Consider the following 24,195-nt stretch of genomic DNA (forward strand, 5'->3'; position numbering starts at 1 on the left):
CTCCGGTAAGTCACCACCAGATTATAAAATGAACCCCATTTTTTTTTTCACCTTTCTTTGCTCTAAATTTGGGGTGCGTCTTATAATCTGAAAAATACAGTATCTTCGTCCTCTTCTTCCTTGATTAACAGCAATGGCTTTTCAGCAGACAGGTGGAAAACAAGTACCGGTAGGTGGGTAAGTGCACTGATGGGTTTAGCAACACCAAGGGTGCATCAAGCTCCTGTGCTTGGTTTGAATAATCATTTTGCGCTGACTGACTCGCATCCATTTACCCATGGGACTATCCATCATTCAGCTTTTTACGTGGCTATTTTTTGTGATTTCATTGTTTTTATTGATTTTGCAAGTTAAAATGGGAAGATCTCAGATGGGATAGCATGGGGTAACAGTAGGAAAATAAGGGTCATTGATATATAGGGTTAACCAGGGGGCAACAAGGCAATTTACATACAGAGATCAGAGTTCTTTTTACCCTTGACTGGCCGTTCTGTCAGGTTCTGTCAATCTGGGAAGTTTTTTGCAGTTACAATACATACATTAAATGAGTTTGGATATATAATGGCATTTTGAACTATCATGAAGTGAATGACGATAGCGTCCCACGCCCGGCCACCCTGTCCTTGTCTGCGTCCGATGCCATTATAAGGCTGCTTGCACACTACGTTTTTTTAACATGCGTCATGAACGTTTTTTTGCTGCAAAAGCGGATCCTGTTTTTGCAAAGAAAAACGCATGTGCTATTTTGCAGGATCCTGTCACTTTAAGTTTATGGGCGGGCATTGGAGTCATGTGATCGGGAGTGAGGGGAACTGAACGTGAAAGACTGGGAGCCGGCATTGACAGCTGCGGAGGCTCGTAACCAAGGTAAACATCGGGTAACTTGCTTGGCTACCCGATATTTACCTTGGTTACGAGAGTCTGCAGCTGCTAGGAGCAGGGCTGCCTGCTCCCTGCACACGTAACCAAGGTAAACATGAGGTAACTTGCTTGGATACCCGATATTTACCTTGGTTACGAGCGTCCTCCGCTCTCAGGCGGGGGAGAGAGGAGAGAGAGGGAGGGGGAGAGAGGGAGAGGGAGAGAGAGAGACTGATTACGCGAGGCTGGTTTCCCGGGCATGCTCAGTAGAGCAAGCAGGATCCTGTCTATCAGCATGCCAGCGTTCACATGCGTTTGCATGCTGTTTAGTCAGGATCCAGAAATTTGCAGTATTTAGACGCAGCTCAAAAACGCTACAAGTAGCATTTTTGAAAAAAGTTAAAAAAAACTGCAAGTCGCTGGATCCTCACTATAACGCACGAAAAACGCAGGTGAACGTATGTTGACGCGAGTCCATTGCAAATGCATTGAAATGAAAACGCATTTGCACTGGATCCGTTTTTGCGTTAAAAAAACGTTCATGACGCATGTTAAACAAAGTAGTGTGAAAGCCGCCTAAGCCAGCGAGACCAGACTGCGGGAGCTTGGATACACGGACGGAATGCGAGATCATTTGCATAAGTATTCCATGCATCCGGAGAACAAGGCTCAGACTTCTAAAGCCGGGCCTGACCGCAGGGTCTGGGTGATGTGTTGTAAAGCTGTCTGTCAGGCAAGGATAGCACAGGTTGCTGTGTAAAAGGAGGCAAATCTAATAACTATATAAACCATATATTACATAGACGATACTTATAAACCCGCACTATTTTGCATTAGTATTTGTAAACCTACTGGGCACTAGTCAATCAAAAAAATGCTTCGAGGGGAAATAAACAATGAAAACTCTTCCAGAACAATTAAAAAACCTTCAGAAAATGACTCGCATACAGTAGAAGGAGCGCTTCCTAAAACATTTTCAATAAAAAAAAAAAACAAAAAAAAACTTTGCTTTTACCACCACAAAGATAAATCTCCCAAGTGCACGTGATAACAATGGTCAGAATGGGGTCCAAGCCTACACAGTTGGGGCGCAGGGCATTCAGACCTTCACTGACCAGAGGGGGCACGTAACTGATTATATCATCCCAACACCTGTGTCCAAACCGCAAAACAGACGGGAACATTGACATAGCAGTAGTAATGCCACGATGTCCAGAACCTATAGACGATTGCATATACAGAATCATTCTGCCGGTGAGATCAGACTGCGAGCGCATTCAGAACCACACCACAACCACGCCGGGTAACCACAGCAAAACACCATTATCTAGCAACTAACTTCAACTTTTCTTATGTGCAGTCATCAGAACTACAGCTTATAACCCCTCTGTATTTGGTGCGGATCCACACCTAGTCATTGGATTGATAAGGTGCAATACCAGACCCTTATGTTTCTAATCTTAGGCACCTCCTTTCCTCACTGTAGGGGTCAGAGTTTAGGAAAGCTCCGTCCTGTACGCCACATAATAGCTGGAAATTCTAGTCCTTCCACTCACTGGAATGCCGGTTTATCTTTGGAAACATCATTAGCTGAATCGGCAATAGTCACCGAGCCAGCGTGTAACCCTAGACCTGCCAGCTTGCAGGGCTGCTTCCCCGGGCTATGCATGGACAGAGAATTGCCCCACTGTACTGCTAAAATTGCTCCAATTAATCAATAGACAAAGAAGTGAGCTGAGCCATGGAGACAAATGATTCTGCATTCTATTTCCAGTAAATATTTATCTGAAGCGGCACTGTGTAGACATCGTACTTTGTTTAACGATATACACAAAGGGAACGTGAAGACGAGCCTGTTTCATTCACATAGGCCCAGGGGGACCTGCCACCCTACACTGCCTGGTGGATATAGGCCCCCGTGGGCATCTAGCACCCTGCTCCATGCGTGCATAGACCCGAGGGGGGTTGGACGCCCTGCCACCCCGTCCCATTCATATACGGTCAAAGAAGGCATGCCAACAAATCTTGGGGGGATCCACCGCCCCATCCTGTCAGTATAGGCCTGGGGGGACTCGCTGCCTCATCATGTCCATATAGGTTCAGGGGATGTGGCACCCAGCCTTGTGCGTATAAGGCACGGGGGTACCCACCACACCATCCTGTCCGTATAGGTCCAAGGGGACCCGCTGCCCCATCCTGTCAGTATAGGCCCAAGGAGACCTGCTGCCCCACCCTGTCAGTATAGGCCCAAGGGGACCCGCTGCTCCATCCTGTCAGTATAGGCCCAAGGAGACCTGCTGCCCCACCTTGTCAGTATAGGCCCAAGGGGACCCGCTGCTCCATCCTGTCAGTATAGGCCCAAGGGGACCTGCTGCTCCATCCTGTCAGTATAGGCCCAAGGGGACCTGCTGCTCCATCCTGTCAGTATAGGCCCAAGGGGACCTGCTGCTCCATCCTGTCAGTATAGGCCCAAGGGGACCTGCTGCTCCATCCTGTCAGTATAGGCCTAAGAGGAACTGCTGCTTCAACCCGTCCATTATAGGCCTAAGAGGAACTGCTGCTTCAACCCGTCCATTATAGGCCCAGCGGGAGTTGCCACCTCACCTTATGCACCTTAGGCGCAGGAGGGATCCAATAACCCATTCTGTCCATACAGGCCTATGGGAAACCTGCTGTCTCATCCAGTCTGTATAGACACGGGGAGGACACACTGCCCAATTGTGTCCTAGGACCTGCTGCCCCATCCTCTCCTTATAGGCCCAGGAGGGGAACCGCCACCCCATCCTGTTCTTATAGGCCCGGGAGGGGGATCCGCCGCCCCATCCTGTCCTTATAGGCACATGGGGCTGAGATGATCATCTTCCCTAGATGAAAGAAAGAAAAAATTGGAAATGCCTGTTCTATGTATAGTGAGGTCAAGTGATGTGATTGTTGCAAATAAAAAATTGTTTAAGAAGAACTGAAGTCCTCAGTGGTTGATACCTTTTAATGGCTAACTGAAAAGATGGTAATAATAACAGCTCCAGACTACTCAGGTCTCTTCTTCAGGCTCAATATAACACAAAATCTGAAGAGTCACATATTTATACACAACAGGACATAGAATGGGGCAGTAAATAAAACAAGTTATGTGAAGCAGAACTATCACTATGGCCATTGGACAAACTGTTGTGGCCATAAATATTGCTGTAGTTCATAGATAAGCGGTGTGAAAGTTTTATTGTCCTCTGATTGGGGTCTGGTCCGGGCTGTGATGCCCCCGGATGCTCTGAGGAACACATTTCTTAATTGATGTAAAAAGACATGAATCCATGTGACACTTTCATTCCTGCTCTGAATGTGTCACCGGTCATCATAAGTTAGTACTCCCATAGTCTCCCATCTCTCTGGGACTTGAAATTCCCTTTCAATACCAGCAATTTCATGTCCATGATGCTGTGATCAGGGGACAAAAATGTTTGGCCACAGGTAGATCCATCCTTTTTTCTCTAATTGTGTGGCGGTGAGAATTCATCCTTGTCCTGAGCTGTTGTCCGGTCTCCCCTACATACAGACCCACAGTTATACATTTGGTACATATAATTAAGTACACCCCATTGGTTGTGGTGCAGCTGAAGGTACCTGGGATCTTGTAGTACAGGGCTTACATTTTTTCTGGTTGCAGGGAAGTGTTCCTGTTGTTGGAGAGGACAGGGAGCTTCTGACAATGATGCTTCTTAGATTCGAGGGCTCCTAAAAAACAAACGTGGGGGGGGTCTGGAAAAATAGATTGTAACCGGGCATCTTTTTGCAGTAATGGCTGTAGTTTCTGTGCAGCTCCTCTCAACACCTCCAGATGTGGATTGTAGGTGATTACAAGAGGGACCCGGTTGTTTTCTTCTTTAGTTTTATAATGTAGGAGATGGTTTCTTGATATTCTGGTGGCTCTTGTAATCTGGTTTTCAATTGTTCTTGGGTGGTAGCCTTGATTCAGAAAGGTCTTTCTGAGGCCCTCAAGCTGATTGTCTCTATCTGTACTGTTGGAACATATCCGATTGTACCTGATAGCCTGGCTGTATACAATAGAGATTTTATATGTGTTTTGGATGAAAACTGTCCCACTTCAGGTATGTTGGACGGTCAATGGCTTCTTGTACAGGGATGTCTCTATTTCGTTGTTCCGTAGTTTAATGATGGTGTCCAAGAAGTTGATTTCCGTGCAGGAGCAGTTGAGTGTTAGGTTGAATGTTGCGGGCAGCAGTTAGCCAGCACAGTGATGTATTAGTATCAGATGGTGTTCAGCAGCCAAGCTCCCATAACTTGACACTATAAATCTATAGGGCAGGGATGGACAACTTTCTTTGCTCCAAGAGCCGCAATGTCAGCTTAAACCATTGTCAAGTGCAAGAACAAAACGTAGTAAGACATAACATCTGTGAAATGTATGGCACATTGGAAGTATATGTTATGAAACTGCGACAGGTGGGACCTGTACCTATCTGCATTCCTGGGGATCCACAATTTCCACATTCAGCACATGTGGACACCGCGCAGGCAGCTCTAGCCAATGCAGAACAAGGAGTATTTCACAACTTTGAAAAACTACAGTCAAGAAAGATGCAAACCTAAATGTGCAGCTATACTCCTGATGTAATCCTTTCTGAAATGATAAATAAGGAGGCCCCATCTCGTGGACCGTTGTTACCCGATCTTATGCTGCGCGCCCCTCTGCTTGCCATATGCTATAGAAATAGGAAACATTCTACTTATTTCTGAAAATTCTGCATTGGTATACAAAAGGGAGAATGGGGAAAATGCTCATGCAGACCTACCTGCACGTCCTATCTGGACTGAATTTATTTACAAAAGGTTTACAAAATTATTTGTACATTTATTTTCACAGTAAGTACACCAGCCTCATCAGATCTATGTAATAACATGACGTTTTTATTGTCAAATTTGGTGACATCCGCTTTCATAAGAAGCTGAATATTAACACAAAAAGCAAAAAAAATAAAAAATCTGCCTCGTCAGTGACCTGCACGGGAATTTGCTGGGAACCACGCACTCAATAACAAACACAATAACGCTTCTTTTGTGCGCACAGAATAATATTGGCCGTCAGTCAGCCGAGCAAATGCATCCCAGCGATCATAATGTTTTCCTGCATTTTGGGACGAGAAAGCAGAAGCCGGGGAGATACAGTTTATGCAACAGACGAATTCCCAAATGACCAAACCTGATGAACAAGTCACAGCAAAGTCTCGGCTGCAGAGGTTTTGATTCACTCCCTGCAGTTACAAATCGCAAAACCTGGCGACTATTGCAGAAATCTATGGTAGTGGGAGAAATGTTACTATAGTAAAAAAAATTGGGGCACAAAAAATAAACGCTAATCACTGGCTCTGTTGTCTACTTGTGAAGTTTGTGTGACTTGTTTTTCCATTATGAGGAATAATACAAAGTGCATCATCCCTAACTTTACCATGAGCCCAGTCTAAATGTGTGTTATGATCAGAGGCAATGCCTCCCAAAAATGTGGCAATTGTCAACGTCAGCCTTTTACCACAAGACCCATTCCAGGCACCACAGGCAAAAAGTCAGGTATTTCTCACGAAGCAGAAATACACCTGTCAATTTCGAGGATGGCTCAGAGAATGTGCACAAGGCGCCCCATACAATGAGCATAATACACAGCAATGTCTAAACCACACCGCTGTGCACGTTCCGTCTTATGTCACATTTAAACCACTTCTGTGACAGCAAACGAAGCAGATAGAAACTTGTCCATTTTACAGTCTGCTTCCGTAAGGAAACCGTCCACTCTCTATACTCAAAAGTATAAAAAAATAAAAGACCCCAAAGAGCAACCGCTGCCGCAACGACTGCTAAACTGCCAGCCAAGCCCCTGCCAGAAACTGATCATCATCATTTTCCTGAACCCTTGGAAAACGCAATAGGTCTCAAATGACACCATGTGCACATACCCTTAGGCTGCGTGACCACGATCAGGGTTGACAGCGTTTTGGACGCAGTGTTTTTGCTGAGTCCAAAACGCTGCATTGTGCAGTACAAGCACAGTGGATGGGATTTCTACAAATCTCATGCCCACTGTGCTTGTTTTTCCCGCAGCGTAAACTGAAATGCGCTGCGATTTCCCGAGCCGCAGCATGTACTGCTGTGGAGCCGCGAGTATTCTCCACAGGGAGAAGACCGAGAAAGACCGCAGCGGCCCAAACTCTGATTGTAGGCACGGGCAACTGGGGTCTCCTGCGGCGAGCACTCGTGGCCCCGCGCAGGAGAGGGCATGCTGCGTCCAAGATGCAGCGTGTCCTAATGTTATGCACATACCCTTAGGTTACGTCCACATGCAACAGATTTTCCACAGAGGAAAATCTGCAGTGAAACCGGCTGCAAAATAAGCATAAATATTTTGTTTCAAATTTTGTTGCAGAAATGTTGAATAAATAAATACATACATTTCACTCATGACTGCAAAGGTAAAATTTGCTATGAAAAATCCACACCACATGTCAATTTACACTGTGGATTTGTTGATAGTGCCAGAAAACACTGCAGATTTTCTGCCTGAACATTCTGCAGCACGTCACTCACCGTATGCACAAACCATTACAGAATGAATGCTTGTTCATGCCTATAGACCTCAGGACACATACACACTGGGTATTTGGTCAGTATTTTACATCAGTATTTCTAAGCCAAAACCAAGAGTGGGTGAAAAATGCAGCAGTGGAGCCGTGTTCCTATCATACTTTTCCTGATTGTTCCACTCCTGGTTTTGACAAATACAAATGTAAAATTCTGACCAAATACTGAACCTGTGCACATGGCCTTAAAGTGAACCAATCACCAGGATTTTCCTATATAAGCTAAAGCCAGTGCTATACTGGCACTATCAGGCTGATTCTATACATACAGGGCTATACTGGCACTATCAGGCTGATTCTATACATACAGTGCTATACTGGCACTATCAGGCTGATTCTATACATACAGTGCTATACTGGCACTATGAGGCTGATTCTATACATACAGTGCTATACTGGCACTATCAGCCTGAGTTTATACATACAGTGCTATACTGGCGCTATCAGGCTGATTTTATACATACCTGTAGTGGTCAGCTCAGATGTTTAGGCTTTGAAATCTAAGGCTATGTGCGCACGTTGCGTATTTGCATGCAGTTACACTGCGATCTGCACCGCAGCGTAACTGCATGCGTCCTGCGTTCCCAGCATAATCTATGAAGATTATGCAGGAGCCGTGCGCATGTGGCGTATTAAAGCGCAGCACTTCGACTGCTGCCCAAAGCGCGCGTTCTAAGAAGTGACATGTCACTTATTCCGTGCGCTCTGCATGCAGCCCCCGCTCTATCTATCGGAGGGGCTGCACTCAGAGTGCATGGGATCGGCTTTTTTTTTTCCCATTACGGACTCTTTCTGCAGCGATTTGAAGTGCACGTGTGCTGTTCAAATCGCTGCAGAATTTTCTGCAGGGAGAGAACGCTACGTGCGCACATAGCCTAAGAAAGTAAAGTTTATAAAAAACAGCAGCTCCTTGAGTGACAGTAGCTGAGGAGCAGATAATATCTGGGGGGAATTCATAGTTATCCCCTCCTCCTATTAGAATTAGTATAACTATTATACCATCAATTCCCTTTTTCACTTGCAGGACCTGTATGAGGTCATACCCATGTGACCAGAAGGGGTGGAGACTCAGCCAACAGAAAAATGTTGCTTTGTGATATCAGCTTTGTTGGCTGAGGCCTCGCCCCTTCTGGTCACATGGGTATGACCTCACACAGGTCCTGCAAGTGAAAAAGTGAATTGATGGTATATTACGTATCTCTTGCCTCTGTTAGAATTAGCATAAGGATGAATATCCCCCCCAACACCCCCCCCCAGATATTATCGGATCCTCAGCTGCTGTCACTCAAGAAGCTGCCAATTTTATAAACTTTAAGGAGCTGGCCGGATCCGGTTTCAGAGGAGCAGCGCTTACAAGTTCTATAACAAAGGGCTTGAAAGACTTCAGAGATGGCCAGTAAACGGGGCAACAAGCGTAAGTAATAAAATGAAGAAGTGATCCTTTCCTTTGGTAACAGAGGATTTTTAAGAACAACATTTTGCTTGTTTTTACAAGTATTTTGCAATTTTGCAAAGAACTTTGGACTAACCCTCAAATTATATGTTTGCACCTATCTATGGGTGCTACAAAGAAGGAACAGCCCTGTACTTTGGTGATAAGAGTATCACACATATTATCAGTCCTTCAATGCTAAGCTGTCTGCACACACTGCAAATTACCACCCACGTGTACACACCCAACACTCAGTAATGCATTACACACACCTAGGATCCAGCAGGACGGAGTCACATGGCAGATACAGAGCGATGCCTTCATTCCCTTAGTGAGGAGCTCATTTTCATGAATAGTGAACACGTCAACATTACAAGACGCATCACATACAAAGTAACAACCATCAAATCTTTACTGCGGGATCACAGAGCCTGAGATAGGTGCAGAGGTGGATGGTATAGGAACAGCGAATGTAAACAACCAACACTAAACCTGACCAGACGAGGGATTGCACAAGGGACGAGTTGTGTACATTCTGTAAAAGGAACTTCCCTAATATAAGAGTCTTCACAGTGGTCTCTGGACACAGTGATGACATCCGAGCAGGATGATCAGGGTCTGACCGCCGAAACATTTTGTCACAGATTCTCTCACGTGACCGTACACTTAGGCCATGTTCCTGCATAGCAGAAATGCTGTGTTTTTGTTGCTTTAGGTAGAAAATCATCTGCGTCTAACAGTTCAAGCAAAATGGATGGGACATCCTGAAATCTCATGACGACTATGCATGTAACGACGCTGCAGACCTGCAATTTTTGTTGCGGTAATTTTTTTCTCCTATAGGCTTCTAAGGGGAAACAAAAAAAAAATTGCATCATAAAGTGCAGCAGCCAAGCGTTTCTATACTAAAAAACACATTCGTGTTACGTTCCCGCAATGTGCTTTTGATGTTACAGCACAGGATTTCTGCATGTTATTTAGTTTACTTGCTTTATCATGCTTTAAAGGGAACCTGTCACCAGATTAGTCCTCTATAAGCTGCGGCCACCACCAGTGAGCTCTTATATACAGCATTCCAGAATACTGTATATAAGAGCCCAGGCCGCTGTATAACGTAAAAATCACTATCAGGCCTAAGCCACACGGCGAGAAAATCGGTGCGAGTGGAGTGCGATAAAACATCGCATTCCCCTCGGACCAATTCTAGCCTGTGTATCAGCACACATGGGCGATTATTTTCTCAGCCCTAATCGGACTGAGAAAACAATCGCAGCATGCTACGATTGTAAGCTGAGTCTCTTTCTCTCGCACCCATTCAAGTGAATGGGGCGAGAGAAAAATCGCACTGCACTCGCGGTACACCGGTGTACTGCTAGTGCAGTGCGAGAATGGCAATAGCCGGCTACGCAGGAGAGAGGGGGAGAAATCCCTCCCTCCCCTCCTGAGTGCCGGCCCACCCCCCGCAGCTGAGGTGTGCTCGCACGAACGGACCTCAGTTGCAAGGACACACGCATGACACTCGGCTCTGCTGTACTGCCAGCACGAACCGAGTCTCATGCAAGGGGATCGCAGTAGTCCCCGTGTGGCCCCAGCCTAACACTCACCCAGGGGTGGTCTGATGGGTGTCACTGCTCTCCAGTCTGGTGCCTCCTCTGTGCGGCAATCACCGTCCTCCTCTTACTCAGCCGAGTATGAATAACGTGTCCTACGTCATCCACACAGGCCGGCATTGCGGTCCTGCGCAGGCGCACATTGATCTGCCTTGCTCAGGGCGGATCAAAGCACTAACATGCAGGCGGGAGTAAAGGTTACAGACCGCCTGCGCATGCACCCTACAATACTTTGATCTGCCCTATGCAGGGTAGATCAAAGTGCACCTGCGCAGGACACGTCATCCATACTTGGCTGGGTAGAAGGAGGACGGCGATGGCCGCAGAGAGGAGGTGCCGGACCCCGTGGGCAGCAACACCCATCGGACTGGACTGCCCCCTGGGTGAGTATTATAAAAGTGATTTTTACGTTCTACAGCGCCGCCTGGGCTCTTATATACAGTATTCTGGAATTCTGTATATAAAAGAGCCCACTGGTGGTGGCAGCAGCTTATAGGGGACAAATCTGGTGACAAGTTCCCTTTAAATAAAGCTTCTTTGTTTTTGATACATCCTGGTATTTGGCTTTGACAAATCCTGGAATCGAGATCTCTGCCCCTATGTTATGCTGTTTTCAGATTAGGTGGCAAAAACCTGGTGACAGATTCCCTTTAAGGAATGATATAGGGGCTGAGAGCCGGATTCCAGGGAGGCATCACTTGCTGGTCTGATTGCTGTCATTTTGATACAATCAGTTTTCTCTGCTTCAAATCTAGCAGAGCTCGGAGTGCTGACTGGCAGAAAGCTGGAGTGGTGGAAGTGGGGTTGGATCAGGAGGGAAACACCTAGTCCTATAGTAATAATCTCCTGCAGATAAAACACTGATTGTATTGAAACAGAATCACACAGCCCAGTAAAACTATGATCACACATTTTTGCACTAGTCAGTAAAAAAAAATCTGCTTCCAAAACAATTCTGCTGCGTTTTTGGTGTATGATTAGTCTACAGTACGTTTAATAAAGTTTGTTTAATTCACCACAAAAGAACAAAAAAAAAAAAACACAGATTGCATTTTTTGCACTTTCATTGCTTTCAATGGTGAAAAAACGCTACTAAAATGCTGTTGACATCAAAACGCAGCAGTTTTCCATTTCAGTCAGGAAAAAAAAAAGTGTGTGTCTGCATGAGATTTCTGGAATCTCAGTTTTTGCTGGCACTGTAAAAAGCAGCTTTTAATTTACAGAAAAATAATGAAAAAACTCTGGAAAAAAAATGCAAACATACTGTACGAACATAACCTAAGTGACATCGCAGGATTCTCAGCCCATATATTAAACTGCTCTCAGATTACATAGCAAAAACATGCTGACATGTTCCCTTTTAAAAAAAAATGCTTTAAATCTGCATCAAAAACACAGCACAAAAAAGAGCAATAATCAGAGCAGAGTGAAGACTTTAGATAACAGTAATCAGTTCTAGAGGCACAAACCTCCGCCCCCCCCCCACATCGAACACCAGATTATATACAATTCCTCACGCAGAAAATCTGCCATTTGTCGTGTTACTAAGCAGCGACCCAGACTCTTTCTCCATATGCAAGAGCAGGACGGGGCGGTATATTACGGGTAAACAATCCAAAATTCTTAATAAAAAAGGAATTAATAAAAATGAAAATACATACATATATATACACACACACTCCAGAATAAGCGCCGTGTATTACTGTCACAAAACAACTCCCGCCATGTTATGGAAACCAAAAGGATGGCACGGCATGCTGGGAGTTGTAGTTGTGCAGATTCCTGGAGTTCCAAATCTATCATCTCCCCCCACCACAGGAACACTGCAGGTAACCACATCACGCAAGCGCCACAGGAGCCCGATCACAAGGTAACCACATCACACAAGCGCCACAGGAGCCCGATCACAAGGTAACCACATCACACAAGCGCCACAGGAGCCCGATCACAAGGTAACCACATCACACAAGCGCCACAGGAGCCCGATCACAAGGTAACCACATCACACAAGCGCCACAGGAGCCCGATCACAAGGTAACCACATCACACAAGCGCCACAGGAGCCCGATCACAAGGTAACCACATCACACAAGCGCCACAGGAGCCCGATCACAAGGTAACCACATCACACAAGCGCCACAGGAGCCCGATCACAAAGTTAAAAATGTTTTCAAACTTTTCTGATGCAGCGTGTGATAATGTCCAGCAGCGACGCACCATGTCCACACCGGGGGACCGACGTATACGCGCCGTATACTGTGCACACCGGGGGGACCGACGTATACGCGCCGTATACTGTGCACACCGGGGGACCGACGTATACGCGCCGTATACTGCGCACAACGGGGGACCGATGTATACGCGCCGTATACTGTGCACACCGGGGGACCGATGTATACGCGCCGTATACTGTGCACACCGGGGGACCGATGTATACGCGCCGTATACTGTGCACACCGGGGGACCGATGTATACGCGCCGTATACTGTGCACACCGGGGGACCGATGTATACGCGCCGTATACTGCGCACACCGGGGGACCGATGTATACGCACCGTATACTGCGCACACCGGGGGACCGATGTATACGCGCCGTATACTGCGCACACCGGGGGACCGATGTATACGCGCCGTATACTGTGCACACCGGGGGACCCATAGCCACGCCGTATACTGTGCACACTGGGGGACCCATAGACACGCCGTACACTGTGCACACCGGGGGACCAATGTATACACTGTATACTTTCCACACCGCAGACTTATATATACACTATATACTGTCACACTGGGGACCGATGTATACACTGTATACTGTCACACTGGGGACAGATGTATACGCTATATACTGTCACACTGGGGACCGATGTATACACTATATACTGTCACACTGGGGACCGGTGTATACACTATATACTGTCACACTGGGGACAGATGTATACGCTATATACTGTCACACTGGGGACCGATGTATACGCTATATACTGTCACACTGGGGACCGGTGTATACACTATATACTGTCACACTGGGGACCGGTGTATACACTATATACTGTCACACTGGGGACCGGTGTATACACTATATACTGTCACACTGGGGACCGGTGTATACACTATATACTGTCACACTGGGGACCGATGTATACACTATATACTGTCACACTGGGGACCGATGTATACACTATATACTGTCACACTGGGGACCGATGTATACATTATATACTGTCACACTGGGGACCGATGTATACACTATATACTGTCACACTGGGGACCGGTGTATACACTGTATACTGTCACACTGGGGACAGATGTATACGCTATATACTGTCACACTGGGGACCGATGTATACACTATATACTGTCACACTGGGGACCGGTGTATACACTATATACTGTCACACTGGGGACAGATGTATACGCTATATACTATCACACTGGGGACCGATGTATACACTATATACTGTCACACTGGGGACCGGTGTATACACTATATACTGTCACACTGGGGATCGGTGTATACACTATATACTGTCACACTGGGGACCGGTGTATACACTATATACTGTCACACTGGGGACCGGTGTATACACTATATACTGTCACACTGGGGACCGATGTATACACTATATACTGTCACACTGGGGACCGATGTATACACTATATACTGTCACACTGGGGACCGATGTATACATTATATACTGTCACACTGGGGACCGGTGTATACACTATATACTGTCACACTGGGGACCGGTGTATACACTATATACTGTCACACTGGGGACCGATGTATACACTATATACTGTCACACTGGGGACCGATGTATACACTATATACTGTCACACTGGGGACCGATGTATACATTATATACTGTCACACTGGGGACCGATGTATACATTATATACTGTCACACTGGGGACCGGTGTATACATTATATACTGTCACACTGGGGACCGGTGTATACACTATATACTGTCACACTGGGGACCGGTGTATACACTATATACTGTCACACTGGGGACCGATATATACATTATATACTGTCACACTGGGGACCGATGTATACACTATATACTGTCACACTGGGGACCGGTGTATACACTGTATACTGTCACACTGGGGACAGATGTATACGCTATATACTGTCACACTGGGGACCGATGTATACGCTATATACTGTCACACTGGGGACCGGTGTATACACTATATACTGTCACACTGGGGACAGATGTATACGCTATATACTGTCACACTGGGGACCGATGTATACACTATATACTGTCACACTGGGGACCGGTGTATACACTATATAATGTCGCACTGGGGACCGGTGTATACACTATATACTGTCGCACTGGGGACCGATGTATACGCTATATACTGTCACACTGGGGACCGATGTATACGCTATATACTGTCACACTGGGGACCGATGTATACGCTATATACTGTCACACTGGGGACCGATGTATACGCTATATACTGTCACACTGGGGACCGATGTATACGCTATATACTGTCACACTGGGGACCGATGTATACGCTATATACTGTCACACTGGGGACCGATGTATACACTATATACTGTCACACTGGGGACCGGTGTATACACTATATACTGTCACACTGGGGACCGGTGTATACACTATATACTGTCACACTGGGGACCGGTGTATACACTATATACTGTCGCACTGGGGACAGATGTATACACTGTATACTGTCACACTGGGGACCGGTGTATACGCTATATACTGTCACACTGGGGAACGATGTATACGCTATATACTGTCGCACTGGGGACAGATGTATACACTATATACTGTCGCACTGGGGACAGATGTATACACTGTATACTGTCACACTGGGGAACGATGTATACGCTATATACTGTCACACTGGGGACCGGTGTATACACTATATACTGTCACACTGGGGACCGGTGTATACACTATATACTGTCACACTGGGGACCGGTGTATACACTATATACTGTCACACTGGGGACCGGTGTATACACTATATACTGTCACACTGGGGACCGGTGTATACACTATATACTGTCACACTGGGGACCGGTGTATACGCTATATACTGTCACACTGGGGACCGGTGTATACACTGTATACTGTCACACTGGGGACAGATGTATACACTATATACTGTCACACTGGGGACAGATGTATACACTATATACTGTCACACTGGGGACCGGTGTATACACTGTATACTGTCACACTGGGGACCGGTGTATACACTGTATACTGTCACACTGGGGACCGGTGTATACACTATATACTGTCACACTGGGGACCGATGTATACACTATATACTGTCACACTGGGGACAGATGTATACGCTATATACTGTCACACTGGGGACCGATGTATACACTATATACTGTCACACTGGGGACCGGTGTATACACTGTATACTGTCACACTGGGGACCAGTGTATACACTGTATACTGTCACACTGGGGACCGGTGTATACACTATATACTGTCACACTGGGGACCGGTGTATACACTATATACTGTCACACTGGGGACCGATGTATACACTATATACTGTCACACTGGGGACAGATGTATACACTATATACTGTCACACTGGGGACCGGTGTATACGCTATATACTGTCACACTGGGGACCGGTGTATACACTATATACTGTCACACTGGGGACCGATGTATACATTACATACTGTCACACTGGGGACCGGTGTATACACTATATACTGTCACACTGGGGACCGGTGTATACGCTATATACTGTCACACTGGGGACCGGTGTATACACTGTATACTGTCACACTGGGGACAGATGTATACACTATATACTGTCACACTGGGGACAGATGTATACACTATATACTGTCACACTGGGGACCGGTGTATACGCTATATACTGTCACACTGGGGACCGGTGTATACACTGTATACTGTCACACTGGGGAACGATGTATACGCTATATACTGTCGCACTGGGGACCGGTGTATACACTGTATACTGTCACACTGGGGACAGATGTATACACTATATACTGTCACACTGGGGACCGGTGTATACGCTATATACTGTCACACTGGGGACCAATGTATACGCTATATACTGTCACACTGGGGACCGGTGTATACACTATATACTGTCACACTGGGGACCGGTGTATACACTATATACTGTCACACTGGGGACCGGTGTATACACTGTATACTGTCACACTGGGGACCGATGTATACATTATATACTGTCACACTGGGGACCAATGTATACATTATATACTGTCACACTGGGGACCAATGTATACGCTATATACTGTCACACTGGGGACCGGTGTATACGCTATATACTGTCACACTGGGGACCGGTGTATACACTGTATACTGTCACACTGGGGACAGATGTATACACTATATACTGTCACACTGGGGACAGATGTATACGCTATATACTGTCACACTGGGGACCGGTGTATACGCTATATACTGTCACACTGGGGACCGGTGTATACACTGTATACTGTCACACTGGGGAACGATGTATACGCTATATACTGTCGCACTGGGGACCGGTGTATACACTGTATACTGTCACACTGGGGACAGATGTATACACTATATACTGTCACACTGGGGACCGGTGTATACGCTATATACTGTCACACTGGGGACCGGTGTATACACTATATACTGTCACACTGGGGACCGGTGTATACACTATATACTGTCACACTGGGGACCGGTGTATACGCTATATACTGTCACACTGGGGACCGGTGTATACGCTATATACTGTCACACTGGGGACCGGTGTATACACTATATACTGTCACACTGGGGACCGGTGTATACACTATATACTGTCACACTGGGGACCGGTGTATACGCTATATACTGTCACACTGGGGACCGGTGTATACGCTATATACTGTCACACTGGGGACCGGTGTATACACTATATACTGTCACACTGGGGACCAGTGTATACACTATATACTGTCACACTGGGGACCGGTGTATACACTGTATACTGTCACACTGGGGACCGGTGTATACACTATATACTGTCACACTGGGGACCAGTGTATACACTATATACTGTCACACTGGGGACCGGTGTATACACTATATACTGTCACACTGGGGACCAGTGTATACACTATATACTGTCACACTGGGGACCGGTGTATACACTATATACTGTCACACTGGGGAACGATGTATACGCTATATACTGTCACACTGGGGACCGGTGTATACACTATATACTGTCACACTGGGGACCAGTGTATACACTATATACTGTCACACTGGGGACCGGTGTATACACTGTATACTGTCACACTGGGGACCAGTGTATACACTATATACTGTCACACTGGGGACCGGTGTATACACTGTATACTGTCACACTGGGGACCAGTGTATACACTATATACTGTCACACTGGGGACCGGTGTATACACTGTATACTGTCACACTGGGGACCGGTGTATACACTGTATACTGTCACACTGGGGACCAGTGTATACACTATATACTGTCACACTGGGGACCGGTGTATACACTATATACTGTCACACTGGGGACCAGTGTATACACTATATACTGTCACACTGGGGACCGGTGTATACACTGTATACTGTCACACTGGGGACCGGTGTATACACTATATACTGTCACACTGGGGACCGGTGTATACACTATATACTGTCACACTGGGGACCGGTGTATACACTATATACTGTCACACTGGGGACCGGTGTATACACTGTATACTGTCGCACAGTGTGAGACCGCAGCATTCCCTCACACACTGTCTGTAATGTCACCGCACAGTCCCCGGTCACTTCTCTACAACTTGTCCCCGAGCCCTCAGATGTCGCAGAGCCTCTAGATGTCCGCGCTCCCTCCGTGGCGCTGTCGCCCCCTCTGTACCAGTGTCGCCCCCTCTGTACCAGTGTCGCCCCCTCTGTACCAGTGTCGCCCCCTCTGTACCAGTGTCGCCCCCTCTGTACCAGTGTCGCCCCCTCGCTCACAGCCCCGCTCGCAGACCTACCTGTGTCCTGGGCAGTGAGGCCGCCATGCTGCTTCCGGCCCGATCCGCCCATCATGCGATCAAGCCAGAGACTGAGCCAAGCAGTGGGCGGGGCGAGGTGTCAATCACATGACAGGGGTGGGGCCGAGTGTAGGAGAAGGGAGTCGCGTCTGACTCTAGGCGGGGCCAACTGTTAGTCAGAAAAGGGCGGGATAATTGAGGGCGGGGCCTCTAGGAATGTGTGATGATGGGCGGGAGAAGGAAACCTGAGGTGAACTTGTGAGAGGAGCGGAGCTCGGAGCTCGGAGCTCGGTGGTTTCCTCAGGTGCTGCCGTGTCAGGGGTCATTGTATTTGGTCAGGGGTCATTCTCTGTTTTTGTATATTTGGACCTAGAGCGTTGTATCTGGCTTTTTTTTTATGTGGTATAAGCTGTAGATTTTATCAGCCACCGATTTTATTATTATTATAGTGCCATTTATTCCTTTACATGTGAACAAGTAATCATTAACAATGCAAGGCACAGACAGGTACAGGAGGAGAGAAAGGACCCTGCCCGCGAGGACTCACAGTCTACAGGAGGAGAGAGGACCCTGCCCACGAGGGCTCACAGTCTACAGGAGGAGAGAGAGGACCCTGCCCGCGAGGGCTCACAGTCTACAGGAGGAGAGAGGACCCTGCCCGCGAGGGCTCAAAGTCTACAGGAGGACAGAGGACCCTGCCCGGGAGGGCTCACAGTCTACAGGAGGAGAGAGGACTCTGCCCGTGAGGGCTCACAGTCTACAGGAGGAGAGATGACCCTGCCCGCAAGGGCTCACAGTCTACAGGAGGAGAGATGACCCTGCCCGCGAGGGCTCACAGTCTACAGGAGGAGAGAAAGGACCCTGCCCGCGAGGACTCACAGTCTACAGGAGGAGAGAGGACCCTGCCCGCGAGGGCTCACAGTCTACAGGAGGAGAGAGAGGACCCTGCCCGCGAGGGCTCACAGTCTACAGGAGGAGAGAGGACCCTGCCCGCGAGGGCTCAAAGTCTACAGGAGGACAGAGGACCCTGCCCGGGAGGGCTCACAGCCTACAGGAGGAGAGAGGACTCTGCCCGTGAGGGCTCACAGTCTACAGGAGGAGAGATGACCCTGCCCGCGAGGGCTCACAGTCTACAGGAGGAGAGATGACCCTGCCCGCGAGGGCTCACAGTCTACAGGAGGAGAGATGACCCTGCCTGCGAGGGCTCAGTCTACAGGAGGAGAGAGGACCATGCCCGCGAGGGCTCACAGTCTACAGGAGGAGAGAGGACCCTGCCCGGGAGGGCTCACAGTCTACAGGAGGAGAGAGGACTCTGCCCGTGAGGGCTCACAGTCTACAGGAGGAGAGAGGACTCTGCCCGTGAGGGCTCACAGTCTACAGGAGGAGAGAGGACCCTGCCCGCGAGGGCTCACAGTCTACAGGAGGAGAGAGGACCCTGCCCGGGAGGGCTCACAGTCTACAGGAGGAGAGAGGACCCTGCCCGGGAGGGCTCACAGTCTACAGGAGGAGAGAGGACACTGCCCGCGAGGGCTCACAGTCTACAGGAGGAGAGAGGACCCTGCCCGCGAGGGCTCACAGTCTACAGGAGGAGAGAAGACCCTGCCCATTAGGGATCACAGTCTACAGGAGGAGAGAGGACACTGCCCATGAGGGCTCACAGTCTATAGGAGGAGAGATGACTCTGCCCGCGAGAGCTCACAGTCTACAGGAGGAGAGAGGACCCTGCCCGCGAGGGCTCACAGTCTACAAGGGATGTGTGAGGAAGGATACAGTAGGTGAGGGTAGAGCTGGTCGTGCGGCGCTATAGTGGACTGAGGTTTACGGCAGGTTGTAGGCTTGTTGGAAGAGGTGGGTCTTCAGGTTCCTTTTGAAGCTTTCCACGGTAGGTGAGAGTCTGATGTGTTGTGGTAGAGCATTCCAGAGTATGGGGGAGGCACGGGAGAAATCTTGGATGCGATTGTGGGAAGAGGAGATGAGAGGGGAGCAGAGAAGAAGATCTTGTGAGGATCGAAGGTTACGTGCAGGTAGGTACTGGGAGACTAGGTCACAGATGTAGGGAGGAGACAGGTTGTGTATGGCTTTGTAGGTCATGGTTAGGGTTTTGAACTGGAGTCGCAATGGGAATCCAGTGAAGGGATTGGCAGAGAGGAGAGGTCGGGGAGTAGCGGGGGGACAGGTGGATTAGTCAGGCAGCAGAGTTTAGAATAGAGTGTAGGGGTGCGAAACTTAGAAGGGAGGCCAGAGAGCAGGAGATTGCAATAATCCAGGCGGGAGAGAATAAGGGTTTTAGCAGCTTCTTGGGAAAGGAATGTACGGATCCGGAAAATATTTTTGAGTTGGAGGCGGCAGGAGGTGAAGAGGGCTTGGATGTGTGGCTTGAAAGAGAGATCAGAGTCTAGAGTTACTCCAAGGCAGCGAGCACGTGGGACCGGGGAAGTAAGCAGCCACTGAAATTGATGGATAGGTCAGATGGGGGGGTTGAGTGAGGAGGATTAAAGATGATGAATTCTGTTTTTTCCATGTTCAGTTTTAGGAATCGAGCAGAGACAAAGGATGAAATAGCAGACAGACATTGTGGGATTCTGGTTAGTAGGGAGGTAATGTCAGGTCCAGAGAGGTAGATCTGTGTGTTATCAGCGTGGAGATGATACTGAAAGCCGTGGGATTCTATGAGCTGTCCCAGGCTGAAGGTGTAGATGGAGAACAGCAGGGGTCCTAGACCTGAACCTTGGGGGATACCGACAGACAGGGGGCGAGATGAGAAAGTGGTGTGAGAGTGGGAGACGCTGAAAGTTCGGTTGGTTAAGTAAGGAGATCCAGGATAGGGACAAGTCTGTGATGCCCAGAGATGAGAGAATTTGTAGTAGAAGGGAGTGGTCTACTGTGTCAAAGGCAGAGAACAGGTCCAGGAGGAGGAGGACAGAGTAGTGTCACTTGGCTTTGGCAGTTAGTAGGTCTTTAGTGACTTTAGTTTGGCAGTTTCAGTGGAATGATGCGGTCAGAAGCCAGATTGTAACCGGTCAAAGAGGGAGCAGGAGGAGAGGTGTGAGGACAATTAAAGATGAACATGCTGTTCCAGTAGTTTTGAGGCATAGGGGAGAAGGGATATGGGGCGATAGTTTGAAGCACAGGAAGAGTCAAGGGAGGGATTTTTGAGGATGGGTGTAATGGAGGCATGTTTAAAGCATGAAGGGAATACACCAGATGTTAGTGATAGGTTGAAGAGATCGGTTAGGTTTGGGATGAAGACTTTGGGGATGAAGTGAGATGGGAGTAGATCAAGCGGGCAGGTTGTGAGATGTGATCTTAAGAGTAGAGTGGAAAGATGGTCTTCTGTCATGGTGAAGAAGCTGGATTTGGAGGAAGAAGGCTGAGTAGTTGTGAGGAGTGGCTGTGGGGATTGTGGGCCGAAGCTTGCTCTGATGTTGTCAATTTTCTGCTTGAAGAAAGAGGCAAAGTCTTCAGCTGAGATGAGAGGACAGGGAGGTGGTGCTGGAGGACGGAGGAGAGAGTTGAAAGTGTTGAATAGCTGTTTAGGGTTGTGAGGTAGAGAGGATATGAGAAGTAGGTATGTTTTGCAGCAGTGAGTGTAGACTTGAAAGCGGCGAGGGTCTGTTTGTATGTGACGAAGTGCTCGGCGGAATAAGACTTCCATCTGCGCTCAGCAATTCTGGAAGCCCATCTCAATTCTTTAGTCTGACTCGTGTGCCAGGGTTGCCTGTTGGTTGCGCGGGTTTTGGTGTGTGCGAGAGGGGCAGCTGATTCGAGAGCTGCAGAGATGGTGGTGTTGTATAAAGTGGCAGCAGCATCTGCATCGTGTAAAGAAGCAATGTCTGCAAGAGGGAACAGAGACTGAGAAAGTGAGTGTAAATCAAGCTGTTTGATATTTCTGCGGGGGTATGAAAGTTTGTGGAGAAGAAAGCGAAGAGAATGTTAGTAGGTTGTGGTCAGACAGGGGGAGAGGTGAGCTAGAGAAGTTAGATAGGGAACAGAGGCGAGTGAAGATGAGGTCCAGTGTGTGGCCATTTTTGTGAGCAGTTGCAGAAAACCTTTCGGTGAGGCCGATGAAGGAAGTGAGTGTTAGAAGTTTAGAGACAGATGAGTGCGAAGTGTCAATTGGGATATTAAAGTCACCCATGATGATGGTGGGGATGTCAACAAAAGTTTGACAACTTTTTGGTCCCTTTTATGTGGCTGGAGAAGGACATAATGGTTGAAAGAATAGAAGGAGCAAGGTGAAGAAGAGTAAGACCAGCCGTAAAAAAGTAAAAATATTTTACAAAAAACAAACCGAAAATAAACAACAAAAATGAAAAAAATTACCCCAAAACAATAAATATTACCCCAAAACAATAAATATGTAAAAAAAAAATTACACATATTTGGTATCGCTGCGGCAGTAACAACCCAATCTATATACCGTAACTGTCACACTAGTAAACTGCTTAAAAAAACACTGTCTTTTTATGATACAGCTGACAAAAAAGTGGAATGAAACATGATCAAAAAGGCAAATATAAATATTGTATCGCCGAAAACATCATCTTGTCCCACGAAAAAAACAAGCTGCCATACAGCTCCGTCACCGAAAAATAGAAAAGCTATAGCTGTCAGAATACAGTAATGTAAAAACTTCTTATTTCTATAAAATAGTTTTATAGTGTAAAAGAGGTAAAACATAAAAATATCTATATATATAATTGCCTTATTCTGTCTGTCTGTCTGTCTGTCTGTCTTGCTCCAAAATTGTGTCCTTACAGTGACAAACAGCGGATTGGCCACTCGCCTCGGCTCCGCCCCCCCGCACGGATTGGCCATTCGCCTCGGCTCCACCCCCCACACGGATTGGCCGCTCGCCCAGGCTCCGCCCCCACACGGATTGGCCTCTCGCCCAGACCCCTGCACGCATTAGCAACTCGGCTACGCCCCGCCCCCTCACGCATTGCACGTTCGCTCTGGCCCCGCCCCCTGCACGCATTCCCCGAAACGACACGGAGCCCCGACTCCCAGGTGAGTGCTGTACCCCCGGGAGCCCACATCAGCGTACGCTGGTGTGGGCTCCCGTGCGAGCGGGGGGCGGGGTACGCTGGTAACCATGTAATATTGTGTTGCATGGTTACCAGCGTACACCGGCTCCCAGGTGAGCGCATCAAGGTCCTGCAGCGGCGGAACACACACACACACACATCAGATCACACTCACTCTCACACACACCTCACACACACATCAGATCGCATCCACACACTCACAACATCCCGTGATATCGCTTGCTTCTCGGCGGCGATCCTGTGCGTGCAGTGACCTTCCAGGACCTGCCGGAGGATCACATGGCCAGAAGCATGTGGTATCTCCGGATGTTGTGAGTGTGAGCGCGTATGTGCGATATCGTCAGTGTGTGTGCGTGTATGCGATAGGATGTGTGCGTGTATGCGATAGGATGTGTGCGTGTATGCGATAGGATGTGTGCGTGTATGCGATAGGATGTGTGCGTGTTGGTAGAAGGCAGAGGAGCACGGCGTGCAGCACAGCTGCTAGGACCGCCCACCGGAGGGCACAGGCAGAAGTGGGGTGTGAGTGTATGCGATC

General features: G+C 47.8%; 1 protein-coding gene across 1 annotated transcript in view; it reads right to left on the reverse strand.

Moving 5' to 3' along the window:
- Positions 1-18,694, reverse strand: part of EPS15 (epidermal growth factor receptor pathway substrate 15) — a 168,236-nt gene extending 149,542 nt beyond the window's left edge. The window contains exon 1 of the mRNA XM_075320561.1: positions 18,610-18,694. Coding sequence (XP_075176676.1) covers positions 18,610-18,636 — 27 coding nt within the window. The 5' untranslated portion in view covers positions 18,637-18,694. The remainder of the gene's footprint in view (positions 1-18,609) is intronic.
- Positions 18,695-24,195: the final 5,501 nt, after the last annotated feature.

The sequence above is a fragment of the Anomaloglossus baeobatrachus genome, chromosome 8, assembly GCF_048569485.1.
Source record: "Anomaloglossus baeobatrachus isolate aAnoBae1 chromosome 8, aAnoBae1.hap1, whole genome shotgun sequence".
NCBI lineage: Eukaryota > Metazoa > Chordata > Amphibia > Anura > Aromobatidae > Anomaloglossus > Anomaloglossus baeobatrachus.